This window comes from Vulpes vulpes, unplaced genomic scaffold (genome assembly GCF_048418805.1).
Source record: "Vulpes vulpes isolate BD-2025 unplaced genomic scaffold, VulVul3 Bu000000628, whole genome shotgun sequence".
Taxonomy (NCBI): Eukaryota; Metazoa; Chordata; class Mammalia; order Carnivora; family Canidae; genus Vulpes; species Vulpes vulpes.
Window position 1 is genome coordinate 65398 of NW_027325682.1, and position 23805 is coordinate 89202.

Consider the following 23805-nt stretch of genomic DNA (forward strand, 5'->3'; position numbering starts at 1 on the left):
TTTAATGAATATTTTATTATTATCATAAAGAAAAAGAACTGTGTTGGAAAGGGACAGGGAAGGCAATTAGCTGTATGTGATTATTTAAAAAAGAGCAAGTGGTAGGAACATGTGAAGGTATCTTTTTATTTTGATTATTTTCACATATCTGGTTACAGAAACTATCATCTTTTCAGTGCTTCAAAATGCACTAGAATATTAGTTACTGTATACAGGCAGGATTATTTTTTTACTTGTTTGTCTTGTTTTTACAGTTTGCTGCCTTATTCCTAGCACCTAACACCATACCTGATCTGATATATGGTAGATGCTCATTGATAGTTGTTGAATGAGAGATCATTTTTGGAGAAGTGTTCTTGTATTAATTCTTGTTCGCAAAGCTAATGGAAAAGAAACTATCAGGTTAAAAACTGTTTGCTCCTAATAATTATTTTCATCAAATGAAAACACTTCCAGTCATGAGATCAACACAAGAAAGCATTTCATAGAATAAAACATGCAGCCATAAATATATGGAAAAGTTATAGTCATTGTTTATACACATACTAAAAAAATAACTCTATATTGAGTAGTATGTAACCTAAAATTAGAGAAAATAGCTGACATTTTGCTCAACGAATTATTACTTGCAATAGCCCCAATTGGGGAAACATCTATATTTTCTCATATTCTTAGGGCTTTTGACGTGTGTTGCTAAGTTGCCTATTCACCTATTGATATGTCTACAAGCACCTTACCACATATATTCCCGGAACAACTGTAAATTATTGTGCATTAAAAAATCATTTTCAGTTATGACAGCCTAGTGAACGATATCTGGTTATCAGTTGATCACAATTAACATTGGACTACATAAATGCAATTATTGATTACTTGTATTTCCTCCTTTGAAAGTTTCTAGGCATAACAGCTTTTTTCAGTTTCTCTATTACTATTTTTTCAAATGACCATTTTATCTCTTTTTTGTTTAAGGATATCAGATTTTTATTTCACTATTTTTTGGAAAATTATATTCTCTCACATTTTTTTTGCCTAAGTCTTTTGTTTTGAAATTTTATGATTTTTGACATGCAGAAATCTTATATTTATTTAAGCTAATCTTTATATATGGATATATATACACATATATATTCACACCCTTCAAAAATAATTTGTGCATATTATAATTCTTCAAAATATATCTTTGAGTAATATCTTATTTTAAAATATATTTTGAGACACATACATTATCTACATTTTGCAGTAGGAATTTAATCTCTCCAGCATCATTATTGAAACAAATTGATCCTCTACCTACAGGTGTCAACAGCTGAATATTTGCTTCACTTGCATTTCTTCTGAGGCCTTCTTTGGTGTTCCATTGATTCATTTTTTTGAGAATGTATAGTGCATTGCTCTTACTCATTTTTATTTTTCTGATGTTAGAGATAAAAATATTCAATTGTCATTTGTTAAATAAATCATTACATTCAATGGTTCAAAAATGTTTCAAACTAATTGAGAAGCTGTACATTTAGAATTGTTACTTCCACCCAATCCTCACTCATCTTGAGACCACTACATTACTATGTTTTTGTTATTATATTACTTTTTCTTCACACAAATAAAGCAAACAGGAATATGTACTTATATTTCTTCCTCTTACAAAAAGTTGACAATCCATAGAGAGTGTTCTTCAGGTAACGTAGCATTATAGCCTGCAATTTTTCTGTATCTGTGTGTTTAAACCGCAGTTTATTTAACTTGTTTTTATTTGTGGAAGCTTTAATAGTTTCTAGTCTTCTGCTGTTACAAATGATGTAACAGAGAAACACTTTACAAATGGACTTTATTATTGTGCAGATGTATCTTTACTATAAAACATGCAAGGTAGTACTCATATGTCAAAATTTTCATTACTTAGTCTAACGTATTCATGGTTTTACGTCAGAAAATTTGGAGAGCTGGTATTGGGAGGGCAAGTCTTCTTTATCCTGAGAAAATCTGGCCTTAGCTGCGGCTAAGTTAGAGGAAAATAAAGCATGGAGAATTTACTACAGTTCTGAACTGCCTCTGCTTACAAATGATACATGGCACCTCTTATTATAATCTGTTGGCTGGAATCAAGAACATGCCCACCAACCCAACACTAAAGAAGTAGGTTGAGAAACATTTCAAAGTACATGGAAAATGCAAAATTACTTTCTGTACAATGGTTAAACCAAATAGAACCAAATAGTCCTTTGCTTATTTCTTCCCACACATTCTGCCAAACAGAAGCAAATCTCTATCCAGTAATTGTACCCAATGAGAATCTCATGTATTTTTCAAACTACTAGCATAAAACAGGCACACTCAAGAGGTAACTGGAAAAAGTCTAATGAGAGAGAGTTACACAAGGTGGTATTTATACAGGAGTTGGGATGATTAAGGGAAATGTAAAGAACGGTGAAGCGCCTGCCCTGAACATGAAGCAGCAGCAAGCAATCAATGCGTCTTTTACCCCTTAGACGTGAAGGGATAAAGAAGGGAACGGCTATCAGAACGCTCTTAGAAGTACAGTTGTGTAATGCATGACCAGAAGCTGTGGACAGTAGTAGAGAAATACACATGTTTAAAAACAAAACAATACAAAAACACCACCACCAACAATAAAAAACACACAAACCCTCAAACGAGCAGAGAGAAACACAGAGAAATAAGAAACCTGATATGTATCTCTCTTTCATCTTCCTCTAGCGTCCGATGTGTGCATTCCATGGGCTGATCACAACTAGCAGCAGAGGCAAGACAACCAGATTGATGAAGTCCATGGAGGTCAGCCTCTGCGACACAGCAGGATTGGGATGGGGGGAAGGTAAGTCTGGGATGAGCAAATAGGGAATATCCAGTTCATCACAAACCCTCAGGTAATGTCACATAGTTTCTTCATATGTTCAAATGTGGTTCCTTTGAGTCCGGAGCTCAATGGTCTAAAATGACAGGGCATCAGCTTTCATCTCTCCATAAATTCATGCAGAAAATGCATGGTAGATCAAAGGCAGGATTACTACATTCACTAACAGGCAAATATATCAAGCACTTGTCCACAGAAATTTTGGAATTCCTGCTGGGAAGACAGAGTGAAGCTGTTCTATCCTGGGGAGTTCTCCTTTGTCTCTAGCAAGAGTGCGAGGAGATACATAAAACAAGCAAATGTGATAATGTAGATTCTCTGTGTAATATAAGTGCCTGACATGAAGCTTTTTGTTGTTGATGGTGGTGTTGTATGAGCGGTTGACATTAGGTTTTTTTTATGGCCAGGAAATTTTTATTAAAAGACAGTCATCTTGAATAAATATATTATTAGTTCTGTGACCCAACTACTAGCAAAACAACCAGGCATGGAATTAGGCCACCCCCGCCATGAAGTTTCCTTTCGCAAAAAAGCCTTAGTTAACTGAGATACTTGACAGCTTGAGGGACCCTGCTTTTACATCCCCAACCCTAATTCCTGCTCTTATGCTTTAAATTAGCTGGTGAAAAGTGAACGCATGAAACTCTATAAACACTCCACACTTGAACCCTAATAAAGGCAGAACCCCAAGTTCAGGGTTGTCTGTCTCTCTGTCCGTCCCTTTCTCTCTCCATCTTCTATGTCTCTCACCCCCTTCTCTCTACCTTGCCTTTACTCTGTGCCTTTGGCATGCCATATTCCCTCCAGGACGTGTGAGTTATAAATCTTGTTCTTCGAAGTTCCTTGATGATTTCTTGCCGAAATGTGTCCTATAACCAAAATAAAAATCATATGAGCCAGTGCAGCCACAGTATTAGCAATCTTGAAGATTCACTACAAATCCAGAATAGGCAAAGGTATAGAAACATAAAATAAATGACTGATTGCTTATGGCTTGGAAGGTAGCTGGGATCATAAGGTGGTGAAAGCTAAAGGGTACTGGATTTTTTTTTAAGGTTTTACTATTTTAGAGTAGCTTAGGTTGCCAACAAGACTGAGAGGGAGGGAGAGATCCCATCTCTCCCCCTATATCCCACACACATTATCCCATTATCAACAATCAGCCTACTTTTTTTTTTTCTACCAAAACGGTAAGCTACTTTGACACATCATAATCACCTAAAGTCTATAGTTCACCTTAGGGTTCACTCTTGGTGTTATTCATCCTATGGGTTTGAATGAATATATAATGACATACATACATCATTATTATATCATACAGAGTATTTTCGCTGTTCTAAAAATCCTCTGTGCTCTACCTATTCATTTTTCCAACCACCCCGACCCCAGCTGACTACAGATACTTTTATTGTCTCCAGAGTTTTATCTTTTCCAGAATGTCACATATTTGGAATCATGTAGCCTTCTCTATTTGTTTCTATTTCTTACTAAAATGTTAATATATATGCTAATATACTAGTACTGAAAGTTCTTCATTGTCTTTTTGTGGCTTGATAGCTCATTTATTTTTAGTGCTAGATAAATATTTATTCATTCATTCATTCATCCATTCACTCATTCACTCTTCTACTCAAGGCCATGTTGGTTTTTTCCAACTTTTGGCAAATTAAACTGAAGCTGCTATAAACATACATGTGCCAGTTTTTGTGTGGGCACGATTTTCTATTTATTTGAGTAAATACCAAGGAGAATGTGGCTAGATTATATATTAAGAGTATGTTTAGTTTTGCGAGAAACTTTGAAATTGTCTTCCAAGTGCCTGTTCCACTTTTGATCCTCACCAATAGTGTGTGAAATTTCCTCTTGCTTCCTATCCTTACTAGGACCTGGTGTTGTCAGTGTTCTGGATTTTGGCCATTCTAGTAAGTGTGTGCAGGTATCTCCCTGTTATTTTCATTTTCACTTACCTGATAACATATATTGTGAAGCATTTTTTAATACGTGTATCTGCCATTTGTGTATTATCTTTGGTAAAGTATCAGTTAAGGTCTTTGGCTTATTTTTATTTATTATTATCATTATTTTTAAAGATTTATTTATTTTTATTTTACATAAAGAGAATGTGCAAGCAGGGGGAGGGACAAAGAAAGAGGGAGAGTGAGAATCCTTAAGCAGATTCCCCACTGTGCATGGAGCCAAATGGGAGGCTTGATTCCAGGACCCCAGATTATGACCCACGCCAAAATCAAGAGTCAGATGCTTAACCAACTGAGTCACCCAAGTGCCCCTAACCTATCTTTGGCTTATTTTAAAATCGAGCTGTTTGTTTTCCTATTATTGAGTTTTAAGACTTCTTGGCATATTTAAGGGGCCCCTGAATGCTCAGTCGATTAAGTGACCAATTCTTGGTTTGGCTCAAGTCATAATCACATAGGTAGTGAGGTAGAATGGGAGCCTGGCGTTCCTTCCCCACACTGAGCCCCACCTCAGGGTCTGAGCTCAGCAAGGAGTCTTCTTGAGGATTCTCTTCCTTTGCTCCTACCCCCACTCATGCTTCCCATGCATCTTCTTTCACTCTCTTTCTTTCTAAAATAAATAAATAAATCTTGTAAATAAAAAAGAGTTCTTTGTATATTTTGGATAATGGTTTTTTATCAGGTGCATTTTTTGGAAAAAAATATTACCCATTCTGTGGCTTATCTTCTAATTCTCTGGATATTGATTTTCATTGAGCAAAAGCTTTTAAATTTAATGAAATTCAGCTTATCTTTTTTTTTTTCATGGATCTTGCCTTTGGTGGTGTGGTAAAAAGACCTTATGATAGCCAAGGTAATCTAGGTTTTCTCATATACTCTCTTCATGGAGTTTTATACTGTTCTTTTTCACATGTAGGTGAGTTATTTTTTGTAAAGGGTACAAGATTTGTGTCTAGGCCCATGTTTTTGCAGATGATTGCCCAATTTTTCAGCATCATTTTTTGCAGAGACTATCTTTATTGTATTACCTTTTCTCCTTTGTCAAAGATCAGTTGACTGTATTTATGGAGATCTATTTCTGGGATCTCTGTTTTGGCCCATTACTCTATTTGTCTGTTCTTTTGTCAATGCCACACTGCCTTGATTACTATAGCTGAGTAGTAAGTCTTAAAACCAAGTAGCATCTGCCCTCCAACTCTGTTGTTCTCCCTCAATAGTGTGTTGGCTATTCTAGATATTTTGTCTCTCCATATAAATTTTAGAATTAATTTTTGATACATATAAAATAACCTGATGGGATTTTAATTGGTATTACATTGATAGCTCCCTCTATCCCCCCTTTATATATATATATATATATATATATATATATATTTTACATTTTCATAATATTGAATCATCTTGTCCATAAAAATAGAATATATCTCCATTTATTTAGTTTTTGTTTGTTTTTTTGTTCATCTAAGTATTTCATTTTTTTACTTATTTATTTGTTTATTTATTCAGAGAAAGAGAGAGAGAGAGAGAGAGAGAGGCAGAGACACAGGTAGAGGGAGAATCAGGCTCCATGCAGGGAGCCTGATGTGGCACTCGATGTCGGGTCTCCAGGATCAGGCCCTGGGCCGAAGGTGGTGCTAAACCACTGAGCCACCTGGGCTGCCCTAAGTATTTCAATTTTGAGACTGTTAATGTAAATGTTATTGTGGGTCTTTTTTTTCCAATTTTTTATGTAAATTACAGTTAACCATTCAATATTAGTTTCAGGTTCAGAACCTAGTGATTCATCACTTACATACAATACCCCATGCTCATCAAAAGTGGTCTCCTTAATACCCATCCCCCATGTAATGCATCCCCTGCTCACCTGGGAAGAGTGATCATCAGTTCCTTCTATGTAGCTAAGTGTCTTTTTCCTGGTTTGCCTCTCTTTTACCCCCTGTTCATCTGTTCTGCTTCTTAAGTTCCATATATGAGTGCAATCATAAGGCATTTATCTTACTTGACTGACTTACTTTGCTTAGCATAATACTCCATAGCTCCATCCACGTTGTTGCAAATGGAAAGATTTCATTCTTTTTATGGCTGAGTAATATCCCATTTATTTATATATACACATTTGCTTATCTATTCATCAGTCGATGGCATTTGGGCTCTTTCCATAATTTGGCTATTGTTGATAGTGTTGCTATAAACACTGGGGTGAATGTATCCCTTCGAATTAGTATTTTTATATCCTTTGGGTTAATACACAGTAGTGCAATTCCTTGATCATAAGGTAGTTCTATTTTTAACTTTTTCAGGAAATTCTGTACTATTTTTCAGAGTGGCTATACCGGTTTTCATTTCCACCAACAGTGTGAGAGGTTTCCCCTTAAAATACAACATCCATTCATAATAAAAACCCTCAGCAAAGTAGGGATAGAGGGAATCTATATCAATATCACAAAGGTCATATGTGAAAAACCCGCAGCTAATATCATTGTCTGTGGGGAAAACAGAGCTTTTCCTCTATGGTTAAAAACAAGACAGTGTGGTCCACTCTCACCCATTGTTATTTAACATAGCAGTGGAAGTCCTACCCTCAACAGTCAGACAGCAAAAAGAAATAAAACACATCCAAATTGGCAAGGGAGAAATCAAACTTTCACTATTTACAGATGACATCATACTCTATACGGAAAACCTAAAAGACTCTACCAAAAAGTTGCTAGAACTGGCACGCAAGTTCGGTACAGTCACAGGGTAGAAAATCAATATACAGATATCTGTTGCATTTCTATACATCAATAGTGAAACAGCAGAAAGAGGAATTAAAGAATTGATTCATTTACAGTTGCACTCAAATCCATAAGATATTTGGAGTAAACTCAACGAAAGAGGTGAAAGTCCTGTATTCTGAAAACTATAATATACTGATGAAAGAAACTAAAGAGGATGCAAAGAAATGGAAAAACATTCCATGCTCATGGATCAAAAGAACATATATTGTTAACATATCTATACTACTGAAAGCAATCTACATATTTAATACAATTCCTATCAAAATACCACCAGGATTTTTCACAGTGCTAGAACACACAATCCTAAAATTTGTATGGAACTAGAAGAGACCTTGAATAGCGAAAGCAATCTTGAAAAAGAAAAACAAAGCTGCAGGCATCACAATTCTGGACTTCAAGCTGTATTACAGAGCTGTAGTGATTAAGACAGTGTGGTACTGGCACAAAAACAGACCAAAATCAGTGGAACAGAGTAGAGAACCCGGAAATGGATTCTGACAACTATATGGTCAGCTGATCAACAAAGCAGGAAAGAATACCCACTGGAAAAAAAGTCACTTTAACAAAAAATAGTGCTGGGAAAACTGGACAGCAACATGCAGAAGAATGAAACTGGACCACTTTCTTACGTTCAAATGGATTAAAGATCTAAATGTGAGATCTGAAACCATCAAAATCCAAGAGGAGAACACAGGCAGCAACCTTTTTGACACCAATTGTAGCAACTTCTTATTACATATGTCTCCTGAAGGGAAAGAAAAACAAAAATAGACTATTGGGATTCATCAATGTAAAAAGCTTTTGCACAGTGAAGGAAACAATCAACAAAACTAAAAGGCAACCTTGTAGAATAGGAGAAGATATTTGTTAATGACATATCTGATAAAGGGTTAGTATCCAAAATCTATAAAGAACTTATCAAACTCAACACCCAAAAAATGAATCATCCAGTTAAGAAATGAGGAGAAGACATGAATGGACATTTTTCCAAAGAAGACATAGAGATGGCTAACAGACTCAACATCAATGAAAACATGCTCAACATCAATCATCAGGGAATTACAAATCAAAAGTACAAAAGATCTCATTTCACACCTGTCAGAATGGCTAAAATTAACAACATAGGAGACAAGTGTTGGCTAGGCATTGTGTTTTTAATTTCAAATTCCACTTGTTCATTGCTGGCATGTAGGAAATCAGTTGACCTTTGTATATTAACCTGTCATTCTGTAGCCTCGCTATACTCATTTAATAGTTCCAGAAATATTTTTGTTGAATTTTCAGACTTCTACATAGATAGGTGTGGAGTGAAGAGAAATTAAGAAAAATGGAGTGCTTTGGCATGTTTCAAAATGGTTTCTCTTCCCCTTCCCTGCTGTAAGCCCCAGGGAATTTTTTTAATAGTATTTATTGTGGGAATCTGATGGAGCTCCTAGAAGTGAGTCTAACAGTATTGTGGGAGTTTCTTCTATGACTAGATCCCCTTGGAGTTTTTAATCCCCAGAGTTGCTTGCTCTGAGACTCCAGAAATTCAAGTTTTCAAGTACAAGTACAGTTCAAATTTTCATCTCAGGCCTGGTTCCTACAGGTGTTTCCGCTTGTGAGTGTCTGCTCCAGGTAAGCTATGACTCCCTCCTGTTATTCATTCACCTTTCTATATATCCAATCTTGGGATCAGTGATTTTTCCTGTGTCTTCCCCCTCTTAAAGATCTGAGAAGAGTTGATTTTTAAGTCTATTCAGCTTGTTTACTTGTTGTTAGGACAGAGAGTTGACTTCTCAGCTTCCTATGTGCAGAACTGTAAATCACAGTTCCAGTAATGAAAATGTTCTAAAATCGTGGAGATGGTTGTACATATCTCTGAATAGGAAAAGACCAATGAATTGTACATTTTAAATGGGTGAATAGTGTGGTATGTGAGATATGGCTCAACAAAGTTGTTAAAAAATATTTGGATTCTAAACAATATAAATGTTTTGTATGCCTGTGTCCCTGAGGTGTTATACCAGTCTTTCTAGAGAATATGTGCAAACGTTGTGATTTATGGTGAACACCTGTTCTCCTGGGTTTCTGGAGCCTCAGAAACTGGTCTTGTAGGCAATGGCTATATACCTACGTGGTGGACCACCAATAAAAGCCTTGGTGTTGTAGGCTCAGGTGACCTCACTGGTAGACAATACTTCAAACAGGTTTCCTCATCTTGTTGCTAGGGAAATTAACCATGTCCTCTACTGAGGGAGAACTTTCGGGAGCTTACATCTGGATTCCTTCAGACTTTGCCCCATGTACTATTTTCCTTTAATCATTTTGCTTTATAAAAAATCACTTTGCTTTTTGTCCATTTGCTGTAATAAGCCATAATTATGTGTACAAGAACTTCTGAGCCCTGTGGGTTCTAGCAAATCACTGAATCTGGTGATAGTCTTGGAAACCTCTGACATAGCTGCTTCGGGAAAGTCTTATGTAGAGATCAGCAGCCCTCTTCCTTATCTGGAACACGTAGGAGCAAAGATTGTAAAGATGTGAAAAGGGAGTGTGTAGAAAACTCATGCCTATCTTTAATCCTCACTTGAAAGTGACACAGAGATTGGGAATTATAGGGTTCCTCACTGCTGGACAGGGCATCTTGGCAACGTAAGGTAAAATATGAACTCTGGTGAGTGATGCTGCAGGCAGGCAGGTGCGCCGCTCCCTACACTTAGCCTCCCCCCGCCCCCTGCCCTCTCTCCCTTTGCTGCTGAGAGCGTTGGAGAATGTGCTGCAGCTGGTGCGTGGGCAGGTGCAGCCACCATCTGCTCTCGGAGTCCGCATGCGCACAAGCACCTCGCACCCAGGATCTGGCCCAGGCCCCACGGATCCCAGAACCTGCCGGGGACGTGGCTAACCCCGCCCCCTCGCGGTGGCGATTGGCTGAACCGTTCCTGAGGGAAGGCGCGGTCAAGGCGGGCGAGGGTCTCCCCTGTGAAGTCGGGGCGAGACGTGTCCAAGGAGGTGAGACCGTGGGAGGGGTGTGGGCGGGGGTCGGGTCCTCCCTGCCCCAAGGGTCCTTGAGAAGCCAGTTGGTTTCTCCCGGCGCTTGTCTCCTCCCACCGCCTCCTCTCATTGGCCAGGCCCGGGAGGCGGGTGCGCTCCCATTGGCCGGGGGCTGTGTCTGTCCCTGCCAGGGTGGGGGCGGGGTCTCCGCCGCGCTGAGCTTGCCCTTGGGTCTGGCGCTGGGTAGAGCTGCTGCCGCCGCCGCCGCCGCCGCCGCCGCCGCCGGTGCCTCTGCTGCTGCTGCAGCTCGAGCATCCGGGAGCCGCCGCCGCCGGTGCCTCTGCTGCTGCTGCTGCTGCAGCTCGAGCATCCGGGAGCCGCCGCCGCCAGCGCTGCGTCCACCGCCGCCGCCTCCCCTGCCAGGACCCCGAGACACCCCGAGCGCGAGCGGCGGCTGCTGCTTGCCTGCGCCCCCTCTGCCCCCCCTCCCTTCCGTGACCTGCCCACCCCTGCAGCCCTCGCCTGCACCTTCTCCAACACCCCGGATTCCTGCACCACCTGCTCGGGCAGCCCCGGCGGGCTCTGGGACTTGCGGTGCGAGCCGAGGGGAAGGCGAGCTCCGACCCGGTGCCTGCCTGACGGGCTGTCGCGGCTGCACCACCACCAGCAGCAGCAGCAGCAGCAGGAGACACTCTTCCGCCCACCGCAACCCCATTCTGCGGGTGCGTCGCAGCTGCCGCTTCTGCTGCCTCCAGTCCGGGTCCGAGGGTTCGAGCACCGCAGCGGGGACCGAGGGTCCAGCCAGGAGGACGCCGGCGGCCCCTGCACTCTGGGGCCCCCGTCACCAGCATCTTCTCGCCCCCTCGTTCCTTCCCAGCCCCTTAGAGAAGGGACCGTGACCTGGAGACGCGGCGCCGTCCTCCGCTTCTACAGCGTCTGCGGGCTCCTCTACCAGGTCATCCCCGCCCCGCCGAGGGAGCATCAGCTTCACGCCCTTCCCCATCACGCCCACTGCACCTCGCATTTCCACTCTGCCCCTTCCAGTCCCCTAGTCCCCGGCGATGTGCACCCCCCCCCCTACTCCCCGGTGCGGCAGGGGCGGCGGCAGTTGGCTCCAGCCCTCGGGTCTCCGGCCCTGGCTCAGCCTTGCGCTCCCAGCAGGCAGCCCCGTGCGCGGCCCCTTCCGCCTCTTCACCCACCTGAGCTGCCTCCATCCCTCACTCAGTCCCCGCCAGCAGCACCCCCCACCCCTCCCGCCTTCCGGCGGGCACTTGGCGCCTTCTCTGAACATCACACCCTCCCACCCACCCCCACCGGCCACCTCCCACATCACGCTCCTGACCCGCCCTCTCCACCCTCCTCCTCGCTCTCACCTCCCCCTTTCCGGGTCGCCTTGCTCTTTTCTCTGCTTCCCACCATCACATCCGTGTGTCTTTGAAAAGTGAGTGAGAGCCTGGGAGCGAGCTACGGAGACGGCGAGAACAGCAGCAGCGGCAGCGCCATGTGCACTGCAGTGACATCCCCGGGGGCAGGTGTGTCGTGAGACGTGTCATGCACCTCCGAAAGGAGAGGAGACTGTCTGGGATGTAAAAGAGCGAGAGAAAGGAAGAAGGAAAAGAAAAAGAAAAAGGGGGTAAGGAGAGAGAGAATAAATCAAGAAATAAGGGAAAGGGGAAGGGAAAAGTTAAAAGACTCAAAGCTACTTTATCAACAAGCCTGTTTTTTAAAATTAATCAGCCTGTCTGGTTTTCTTTTCCTCTCTGTTCTTTTTTTTTTTGTTTTCCTTTTTTCTTTAAGCAAAGAAATCTACGCACCTAAGCAGTTACTTTACTGCGAAGGGATTTCCCCTCGGATTCCCGACCTCTCTATGGCTCTGCTCCTGCCGCTTCTTTCCGTCATTAATATTGTCCTTTCACGTGCAATGTACGAACCCCTGCGACCGCGGTGGGGGGAACCGCACAAAACGCTGTTATGATGCAAATCACTGGGTTTGGATGCAGAGCGGCTGGGGAACCGGGGTGCACTTTTCCTCAGATCCTCCCTCTTGCAGGAGGAGGAGGGGGCCCTGTGGAAGGGGAGGAGGACGCGGGTGATGAAGTGAATGGCCATGTGCGGAGTAGGAGGGCGTGGGGAGAGCGCACTTGGGGGGTGGTGAGGCGGAGGCGGCAGGCCAGGGCTGGGGGGGCCGGGCCGGGGGGAGGAAAGTTGTTGCTTTGAAGAGAGGAGTCATACAGGGATGCGGGAGTGAGATACAGGAAGGATGGATGGGAAATGATGGACTATAGGATTTTCAAAGCTAGGTGACTCTTGATTTCTTGCTAAATCTTTGCCCACCTCTAACCCCTCTGTCGTCATTTCTGTAGTTGTGGGAAGGATAAGTTGATCAAATGTATTTGTCCCTTGGTAAAATGAATCTGGAAGTAAGACACAAGTAGACCGCAGGCGTGCAAAACCCAATTGGCCTTTGGAGGATTTAAATGAGGTCAATGAACCGTCTTTCAGCAAGTCCTTGGAATGCATCCTGCCTCCTATCTTGCAGGATATGGACTGGGATGGATTTTATTTATGCATATTTATGATGTGAAGGAAAACAGAGTGGACAGAGTTTTTCTGAATTAACTAACTGACCTTGCGGAGGTATTTCTTACCATCTTTTTTGTGTTTTATGTTAAATGTAAATTCCAGATATGAAATGTGCCAGCATCCCCGAGAAAGCCGGCAGCCTTCTCCCTGCTTACGCTGCCTCCTCCCATTTCCCACCATTCGCACTCCCACCTTCTCACAAGTACCCCGGGAGGCTGACACATCACTTGGGTCTCTAATCCATGCTGAAACGTGTTCCTAGATGCCCTATTTCACCTCTCAGTAACTTGCATTTCTCAACTCTGCGTGTGTGTGTGTGTGTGTGTGCGCGCGCGCGCGCGCGCGCGCTCTCTCTACGCAGGGTAGTGGGAGTGTGATGTGGGGAAATCAGTTAATTCGGTGATTGCGATGAAAACTCGACACCGCTGGATGTGTTTTCCCTGCCAATCTGTGCGTGCTGGCCCCGGCACGTCATTGCACACACTGCTGGGCTGGTGTGAGATTATTTATTATAGAGCATGTGGGCAAAGGACTGCACTTGGGGGTCGCCTCCTCTGCCTTCAACATTTCCCATGAATTGTGGATTCACTGCAGTGCAAAATAACTGTCTGCTGGTGTCTCATTCTCTCAGCCTGGAGGAGGATTTTCTCTCTCTCTACCCGGAGAGATTCCATCAGCTGCATTCTCTTTTATTAAAAACATGGGTCTCTTGTATTAAGTATGTAAGCCAATTATTTAAAAAGTGCTGCTTTTCACAGCAGATTAGAGGTGGTGGTGCAAGGGGTGTGGGCATGCCAGAGAAAATGCACCACTGCAACCCACAGCAGCACCAGCATCAGGTCCAAGTATATAAATAAATAAGCGTCCTCTACAGCAACCAGGGAGAAAGCACCAGCCCAACAGGGTCTGTGTACTTATGAGCATCTTAGATCAGGCCATGTTAAGACACCAAAGGACAGAAGAGGATTTAAAAGGAAAAAAAAAAAAAAAACTAGAGGGGGAGGGGGTGCAAAGCACCATTGGATTGTAGTCTCATGTTTATGGCTGCCTCACATTGATCAAACACTGCTCCACAGACACATCGCACTTTGTTGATATTGTCAGTTCCTGCTCAAACAAATTGCTCAGGCCTTCCTTGTTTTACTCTTGGCCAAAAACATTGCTTCAGGGTTGAGGTTGTTTCTCCCAGCATCCTACACTTTTATTAGGACTTGGTTAGGTTGTAAAATGAAAAGCTTTATTTCCTGGACACAGATTAAACACTTAGCAGGTCTTTCCTTTCCATGTGCAGAGAAAGAAGGGTGGCGGCGGAACTAGTGAGCAACTAACTGATTTTGGCTAGAGGGAGTCTGTTCTGCCTGCTGGTAGTTATGACTAGGCAAATGCTATAGGCAGCCTATAGCTTCTTATTTTTAGCTTTATCGGAACTATGGTGGTATCTGTGACTTAAGTAATACTGATCAATTAATTTAGCATTTCTATTATTATCCCCTTTCTTGCACTATGCCTTATTTTAGACAAGAAGACTCATTTGAACGTATCTTCTCTGTGTTTTATATTGTCACCAATATTTTACTCTTTCTGGGAAGCAAAATCAACCTTTTGGCTTGTTAATATGTAAAGTTAATGAGCCAGTGGTGAGAATCAAGTCAATGATAAAATAAGTTAAAAAAAATAGTACTATTCTAAAAATCTACCATTTTGTCTTCAGTGGATTCTTAGGAAATGAAAATGAATCATTAGAAGGAAATAAATATGTTTCTGACCAAAGCACAACTCGCAATGTATAGACTAGATAGACTAGACTAGATAACAAAAATTTGCTTCTGTGTTAGTTTATGGGGCATCCTTGTTTATTTTCCTCCATCACAGGTAGGGGAAAAATCTGGAATGAGGGTACAGAACAGTTTAGAGAAATGAATTTCTTTAGAAGGAGGCGTGCAAAAGCTTGCCACCTGGAACTAAAACCTCTCTTGGTTACAGAGCAGATCCAGTTCAATTGCTAACCCTGGCTGAAGCTGTGTCCCCTTTCCATGCCTGAGGGGGCACTGCAAAGATGGAGACTGTCTTGTTTAGCACAAGAAAACGGTCCTAGAAAGGGCAAAGAAGAAAGGACAAAATACAACCAGAAAATAGACATACATAGAGATTTTGTTGAGAACTTTGTTTCCTTTTTAGATTTAGTCTTACAGAAAAACACATCCAACACAAATACTGGGATTTTAGTGTTTGGTTTTGTCTTGTTTTATTTTCCATGAGATATTTTGATGAATGATCTGTTATTTTAGAAAGACTTTCAAATTGAAGGTCAATTGGACATGCATAGTACTTGCCTTAGTGAATACACTGAACATAAACTTCCCCTTACATTTTTAGAAAGTGTATTATAAAGTACAAACACACCTACATACACTTAATAAAATACTGATAACTTAATGCTTCTCAAAAGCCTCTCTCTCCCATTCATTTCCTTCTATTTGTAATAGCCTTAGTCTTGTTGAGCTCATTTCTTATGTTGAATGCAAGAACCCTATTCCTCCCTTTCTTGATTAACAACTGAAACTTTAAAGAGTAGAATCTGTACATAAGAGCCAAAGACTATGATTTAAATGGTCAAACCCCAAACACTTAGTAATTAGGAAAATCTCCCTGCAAATATGGGGAGTCTCTGGGCAGATTTTCTATCAAGATATGGAAACTTACTTCATTGTCTTCACCATTTCTACAACTATTAGAACTGTGGGAGCATAACATGACCAAAGTAAGCATTGATTGAGAGGCCTCTTTCTGCTTTCTCCCCTGAAAGATCAGATACTTGAGAACTATTTGCCCCACGTTGAAATAGTGAGATGCCATTTTTTTTTTAATGAAAAAAATTACTTGAATTACTTAAGGAGCAAATGGAAGTACAAAAATGCTGGAAGAAATGTGAGTCATGCATTTTAAAGTGACGTAAAATCAATATCAAATAATATTAATTTTCTTTTTAAAATGAGAAATCTATGGGGTATCAGATGGTTGAGACAAGTAAGGTTTATTTATTATGAAGGATTTGGGGTACATTCATAATATAAATAGACCTATCGTATTGATGTTTTATTTGATAACACTGATGTGCGTTCCACGAGATTTATTGAGAAGGCGTCCTCATTTTAATAGGCTCATTGAATAACCTTGGCAAAACCACCCAATGTGTAACAGCTGGCTTAGTAGGCTGAGGAAGTGGTGAGAAATCACAAACTGAGGAAGCCAAACTCAAAAGCTGAAGTTAGAGTTCTTTGTGGAATTGGCAGGTATTGGTTTTTTGGTCCTCCTAGAACAGCTCTAGTGCCCAATGACTACTAAACTTAAGCTTCCTGAGGGCAAGCCCTGAGCCTTTGTCATCTGTGCAATCTTCTTATTCTCAATTTAGTAGATACATAATAAATAGTGTTGGCATGAATAGGTATGTCCTAATGGACTTAAGTAGCTGCATCTCTTCATAATATGTCAGCACTTAAACTTTTTTAAGTTGTTGGACCCTGGCTCACGGGTGCCAACGTGTCCAGGTGACTCTGACCCCAGACAGGCAGATGCAATTAGCAAGAGGGTTTATTGAACGTTTGTGCAAATGGGCTCTCTGCCTCCCAGGAGGAAGAGAGCCCAATTAGCAATTACAGGCATCTTTTAAAGGTAAAAGAAAAAAAAAAAAAACCTCTTAAAGACAAAAGAACCTTGGCAGTAGCATAGCATTCAGGTTATCGATTTCTCAGGTCAACATGAACCTATTCAGGGACATTCCAATCAGGGAGTGGGGGGAAATGGTTTTCTTATCACAAACAGAATGCTTTTTGTTGCTAAAACTTCAGGAAGGCACCTGGATGGGCTGCCTCTGGATTAGGGCTGGTACTACTTAAAGGGGGGGGGGGGGGGGTTCTTCAGTATCTTTATAATTTGGGAGCTGTCAGGGATGGGATGTGATGTGAGGAAAAGGCAAGAGTTTGTTTTCTTTGCACTCAGTTATTTTCTCTTACCCTTTTTATGAGGGTTAAAAAGTATATTTTTGAATAAATTTTCTTAGGCTTTAACAATGATTAACGTTTCCCCTTAAAAACACACAAGCAAGATATACATTTCTGAATTTGTGATAGAGCTGAGCATCTATTCTGAATCTTCTTTTGTGCTTATGAAACTAAGTAATGAGACCCTTCCACTACACGAATAGACACAGGGCTGAAGTTGTAAAGGGATCTGCCTTAGAGAGGGCTGGCTACTAATTATTTACATTCTATTTTAGAGGTCTTTGAAGTAAATATTAAGACAGTCATTATTCAACATTTGATATAACTCTAAGTCAACAAATAGTTTTTACTTGAATCTTTAAATTATCTTTCAGCCACTTGAATGCTGAACAGGAAGCTCCAATTTAGCGATAAACAGTCATTCTGGGGGCTAGATGCAGAGGTCATTAGAGATTAGAAAATAAAAATATTTATTTTTAAATAAAATAAATATTTTATCCCATTGTTATTTTGTTTATTTTTAAATAAAATAAATATTTTATCCCACTGTTATTTTGTTTATTTTTAAATAAAATAAATATTTTATCCCACTGTTATTTTGTTTATTTTGTATTATTTTGTATTTTGCTTTGAGAAATAAAAAAATCTCAGAGCTAAGTATGATCAAGTAGTGCAAATCACTTCACATTAAGAAAGCAACAGTTCTTATTGGTCAAATTGATCCCCTAACAATTTTATGTTTTTGATGATGGCTTATTTACAGTAACGGCGCACTCATTGTTTATCTAAAGTCATCTTTGGGAATAGAGCAAGAAAGCACCTTTCCTGACAAGCATGTGCTGCCAACTGTTAAGTGTATAGCTGTTATATTGATTCAGTATGATTTATAAAAAACAATTAATTTGTTCTTATAGAGAAATATTTTTGGCTTCTTTGTTAAAAGTGTTTGCCTTTCAAAATGCAAGTGACTCCCTTAAGGTTTACTTAAACATCCAAACTCAAATTTATGGTGTGTAAAATACATTTTTACTCTCTTAATGAATTCATATTTGATGTTAGCTTGTCCTCTATCCCCTCTGGGGGAAAATGCCCATGACACCTACGTATCTTCCATTCATTCTCATACCTTATATGCCCCCTACTTTCCAATCTTAAGTAGTAGATTTAGGTTGAAATGAGAGATGGTTAGAATATTTGTGTTAAAAAGCAAACAAAAAATATACAATAAGCTTGTCTAATTGTCACTCCTTTGCTGCTCTCTATTTTCTCTTTTTTTTAATTTTTTATTTACTTATGATAGTCACAGAGAGAGAGAGAGAGAGAGAGAGAGAGAGAGAGGCAGAGACACAGGCAGAGGGAGAAGCAGGCTCCATGCACCGGGAGCCTGATGTGGGATTCGATCCCGGGTCTCCAGGATCGTGCCCTGGGCCAAAGGCAGGCGCCAAACCGCTGCGCCACCCAGGGATCCCTGCTCTCTATTTTCTATTTTGAAGTCTGAGTAACACAGTAACTCAGCTTCCTTTGCACTGTCCAGGAATATAATATCCCCCCAGTCCCGACCATACTCCTAACCTGAAAGACCTATTAAAAGTAATTAATGAGGAATGAAGAGTGGTTCAAGAAAGGGAGATTTGCTAAAGCCTATGTGCTGAATACGTACAGTTTGGGTGATTTTCCTTTTGACCTCCACAATGCATACCCCAATGTTTTAGCAAGGATAAAACTCCTATAATGTGCTTTTGCTTGTTTTTGTTATTGCTATTATTGCGTTTTGTGAGAGTTCAAACTCCTTACTTTCATAATGAAATGGCAAAAAGGAGAGGCAAGGAAGGTGAGTCAGCCAGCCAAACACACAGAAACACCTGGCAAAGCTGACTAAATTAGCATATGCTAGGGTGAGTATTTCCCTCTGTTGTTACATAATCCCTTTCTAATAGGAAATCTGTTCTCATACTTAACCCTTTCAGGAGGGTTGACATTCTCCCACTGTTATTTTGTTTATTTTGTATTATTTATTTTCTCATGAATTGTGTAAACCATCTATTGAGGGGCTTTTATGTCAAATTCTTCCCCCCCCCCCCTTCAGTGTTTCTGTATACAAATGTTCCATTCTGTGCCCAACTTCAGGATTCAAGAATCAACTTTTCTATAGCTTTCACTGAGAGGATCTAATTAGCATTTTGGGCCCTCTTTACTCATGTGCAGCTTCCTTTAGAAAATGTATTAGTTCTATGAGGTTCCCCTAAGGATTCATAATACTCTAGCTTGTTACATGTACTGTGGTATTCAGTGTGCCTTAATTATGCACGTGGCCTCATTTCAAAGCCTTTTCAAGGATCATGTGGGATAGAACAGGAGTGTGGCTGTAAGTTCACCGTCATGTATTAATGTGTAGGTGGTATTCAGAGAAGGATGTTTCTGAAGGCAATTATATACCCATGACTCCAGTATAGCAAGCAGCTACATTCTACACTTACTAGTTACCCTGCCAAGGCAGAATGAAATTCACCATTGTGATACATAATACAGTATCTGTTATTTCTAAGTAGTTCTTTGGCCTGGGAATGAAATAAAATAATGAGTGAAAATGTGTATCCCTTATCTTGAATAGGGATTGTCCCTTTCACTCTCTCAAAACAAGAATCAAAAATTGTTCCTAAATCAATACTCTATTCCATAACTAGTCCGTTAACACATTTGCTGTGGTGGGATCTTCAAGTTACGCTGGTTATTATTTGAGGCTATAGATTTTTAGATAGTATTAATTGCCTTCAACTGCATGGGCTGCCAAATGTCAGTGCACTGTCAAATCTGAGACATGATTTTTTCGATTTTTGTTTTGGATGCAATTTGAACAACTGTGAAACTATATAGGGACATTGAACCCAACAGAGGAAGAGGAGAGAAAGAGAAAGAAAGACAGATGTTTTTTAAATAGGGACTTCATTTGTGGAGGGATGGTTATAAGAATTGGCTCATTTAGTACATGTCACCACTTATATGGAGGATATTTTCCTGCATTGCACGAGTTTGAAGGCATACTTATCTTAATTGTACCTTTTGACTTGCATTGGCCTATGTGTCATATCATCAGAAAACTTCAGTTTGACTTGTAAGTACACTTTTTTCTTTTATTTATGACTACTGCAATCAAAAGCATTTTGTATATACTAACTAACTTTGATATATACTAACAATTTTAACCAATTTTTGTTTTGAAGACGCGCAGAAATGGCACCTCGTAAGGGGAAGGAAAAGAAGGAAGAACAGGTCATCAGCCTTGGACCTCAAGTTGCTGAAGGAGAAAATGTGTTTGGTGTCTGCCACATATTTGCATCCTTCAATGACACTTTTGTCCATGTCACTGATCTTTCTGGCAAGGAAACCATCTGTCGTGTAACTGGTGGGATGAAGGTGAAGGCTGACCGAGATGAGTCTTCTCCCTACGCTGCCATGTTGGCTGCCCAGGATGTAGCCCAGAGGTGCAAGGAGCTGGGTATCACTGCTCTCCACATCAAACTCCGAGCCACAGGAGGAAATAGAACCAAGACCCCTGGACCTGGGGCCCAGTCAGCCCTCAGAGCCCTTGCCCGCTCAGGAATGAAGATTGGGCGGATTGAGGATGTCACCCCCATCCCCTCCGATAGCACCCGCAGGAAGGGGGGTCGCCGTCGTCGCCGTCTGTGAACAGGATTCTTCAAACTGAAAATAGTTTGAAAATAGTTTGAAAATAGTTTGAAAATAGTTTAACAGAAAATTGTTAATAAATTGCCTTTGTGTAAGCTAAAAAAAAAAAAAAAAAACTTTGAAACTTTGTAAGCACATTATTTGAGCCACATTATTATTTGAAAGCCACATTATTATTAATGATAGTTTAAAAAAATACTGGTCTCCAGTAACTCACTGGAGTTTTTTATTAAGAAAAATTTTGGCCAACATCTGATGTGTTTAAGTAGACAAAAGAATGCCATCTGCCCTTGATATTTGAAACATTTTATTTTGTCTATGCTGTGATCTATATAACCCCTTTGTGTATTTTTATTATAGTATTTTGAATGTTTGGTATTTATCTGTCTGTTTGTTCTACTGGATTATAAACCCATAAAGTACAGGGTCTTATTCTTCATTTTATTTCAAGTGCTTAATCTAAGGTCTGGTCTGTGTCTTTTTTTTTTTTTTTTTTTTTTAATGTTTTCATTCTACTGATTGATTAGTTCTCTTCCAATCCATTTAATCCTGACACATCTCTTTACTTGGATCCAAATAATATTTAAGTATTTATGTTATAACTGCCAAAGTGCCAATACACTATTCTGAATAGAATAAATATTTGCAATGAATGTTTATTCGTATTTAAGGTACAGAGAGAGTACAAAAAAATGGCTACTAAGAAACACAAACAATTCTGAATAATGACATCCTTCACAAAACTATGAGACCATTGCTTTCAATTAGGGCAAGCAATTCGAATTTGCACTGAAAACATTCATCTCATAGCTTTGAATCTCCCTGATTTCTCCGGGCATCATAACCCCTTGTCTTTTTTTTTTTTTTTTTTCTTTACTTATTAAAGATTTCTATCTGTAGCCCTCCAAATATTCCTGATGATGGCTTTAGGTAAACATGAAACCAAATCATCTTACTGTTCTACTTAGAGTAACCAGTATTTCCGGATAAATGTATGAACAAAGAGGAATTACAAACTGACCTTGATCTGCCAGATTATCAGTGGGGACTGACCTGCTTTTGTTATTGCCAAAGCTGTGGAGTAGATGTTCTGGGAATCTTCTCTGAAGTATGGATTCAGGGTGCACTTCACTTAATTTGACTTGGGAAGATTACATCCATTTTATTTGAAAGGCCTTTTAAAGAAAATCCTAAATGTTTTGGGGTTTTTCTTGATACTTAGTCATACTTCTGCAATTGAAGACACATGTTTGCTGTGGTTGAATTTGATTTATTTCCCTTTTAGCATTTTGAAAGACCGTGGGTGGTAGGATGGGAATATTAACTGCTTTTTGAAGAGAATTTAAATATACTTACTGGGAGCTGAACACCAAGGGAAAAAAGACTTTCTACAATTCGTAGTGACTTTAATGCCACATAAAGTGTTTTAAGAATGCTTTTTCTTAAAAGTCCCAGGGAAATATAGCTTTTCTTTAAAGCCATAGAATTTTTCTTCAAATTTAGAAAATCAATTTCTTGATATCTTTTGGATTTTTAACTGTTTCATGACTTTGGGCATCTGAAAAGGTATTATTGACTAGGCTAACGTAAGATTTACCTGATGGGGGATCCCTGGGTGGCGCAGCAGTTTGGCGCCTGCCTTTGGCCCAGGGCGCGATCCTGGAGACCTGGGATCGAATCCCACATCGGGCTCCCGGGGCATGGAGCCTGCTTCTCCCTCTGCCTATGTCTCTGCCTCTCTCTCTCTCTCTCTGTGACTATCATAAATAAATAAAAAATTAAAAAAAAAAAGATTTACCTGATGGAAGGTGCTGAAATCACTCTATCGTCATTGTGTAGAAATGCACATTCAGTAAATAAAAATATCCCAAGCAGATTAAACTAGTTCAATTTATTAAATGTTGTTACCACTTTATGGAGTTGATATTAAGAATTATATTCACCCATAGCTGCTGTACTTAGAATCTTCTTTATGTTAAACTGTGACTGTCAATGTGATGCAACAGCTGCAGAATAACCTTCTAATGTGGCTTCGGTTCGGCCCTTACTGACTGACTTTACAGAGCCTAGGGAATAAACAGGAAGGTAGATTCAGAAGCAGTTTTTGTTGACTGTTTCCCTGTTATGGTGAAAAAAATATTATAATATGTTACTGAATTTTTATTATATAGAGAATATTCTTGTAAATCCATTTATAGAAGTGACATGATTTTTTAATGTGTAACCACTTAATATCAGAAACACTGGAAATGTGAGGAAGAGTTATACCTGTTTATTTCTCAAGAGTTTTAGTCATAATGACCCACTCAGAAAATGAATTTTTTTAATTTGATAGAAGGAAAGCATTTCAGGCCAAAGTTTTTGTCCAGAGTCACCAAATTAAAAACAATATCCGTTATATTCTTCAAAAGAATACTGAACAATGTCTTTATGGAAAGACCTGATGCTAACTAGCATGAAAATGAAGTGTGTTCAGTAAAAATTATATATTTTTAATATATAAAGTTATATATCTAGTTTTAATATAAAAAACATATCTTTAAAAGGCCAAGTAAAATTTACATATGATAGTTTCATGCCCATTGGCCTGCATTTTTTTCTTTAAACATAAAAATGCTATGGGTGAGGTAAGACTAATCGTATTCTGAAACTTCAATCCTCCCTATCCTTTCACTTCCGTGGAATAGCTAAGATGAAAGTATTTATACAGTGATAAGTTCATAGTTTTTTAGAGATCTAGTAGAGTTCAGTAAGGTCAGATTTATTTTAAACCTTCACTTCGCTTTACCGAATTTTATTGGCTCCACAAGTACAGACGACCAACAAAGCAGAACATCAAGTTATCCTTGAAGGACAGGACAGCCTGAAAGTGTATTTTGTAATACCACAACTTTGTTTGATGGATGGGTGTGGACAAGTTGGGAAGACAG

The 23805-nt window shown here is 39.9% G+C and overlaps 1 protein-coding gene and 1 long non-coding RNA gene across 5 annotated transcripts in view; one reads left to right on the top strand and one right to left on the bottom strand.

Moving 5' to 3' along the window:
- Positions 1-12116, bottom strand: part of LOC140596592 (uncharacterized) — a 41500-nt gene extending 29384 nt beyond the window's left edge. For all 3 annotated transcript variants that reach the window (XR_011998503.1, XR_011998504.1, XR_011998502.1), the window contains exons 1-2: positions 11978-12116; positions 2687-3744 (exon numbers count right to left, since the gene is read on the bottom strand). This is a non-coding gene — a long non-coding RNA (uncharacterized lncRNA). The remainder of the gene's footprint in view (positions 1-2686; positions 3745-11977) is intronic.
- On the top strand, positions 11214-21338 carry LOC140596591 (small ribosomal subunit protein uS11-like). 2 transcript variants are annotated; one of them, XM_072745122.1, is made up of 3 exons: positions 12100-12237; positions 12402-12527; positions 20410-21338. In XM_072745122.1, exons 2-3 carry the CDS (start codon positions 12472-12474, stop codon positions 20873-20875), a joined length of 522 nt encoding a protein of 173 aa, XP_072601223.1. In that variant the 5' UTR covers positions 12100-12237; positions 12402-12471; the 3' UTR covers positions 20876-21338. The 2 variants fall into 2 exon arrangements, with proteins under 2 accessions (XP_072601224.1, XP_072601223.1); XM_072745123.1 differs by lacking the exon at positions 12402-12527 and having other exon boundaries at positions 11214-12237.
- Positions 21339-23805: the final 2467 nt, after the last annotated feature.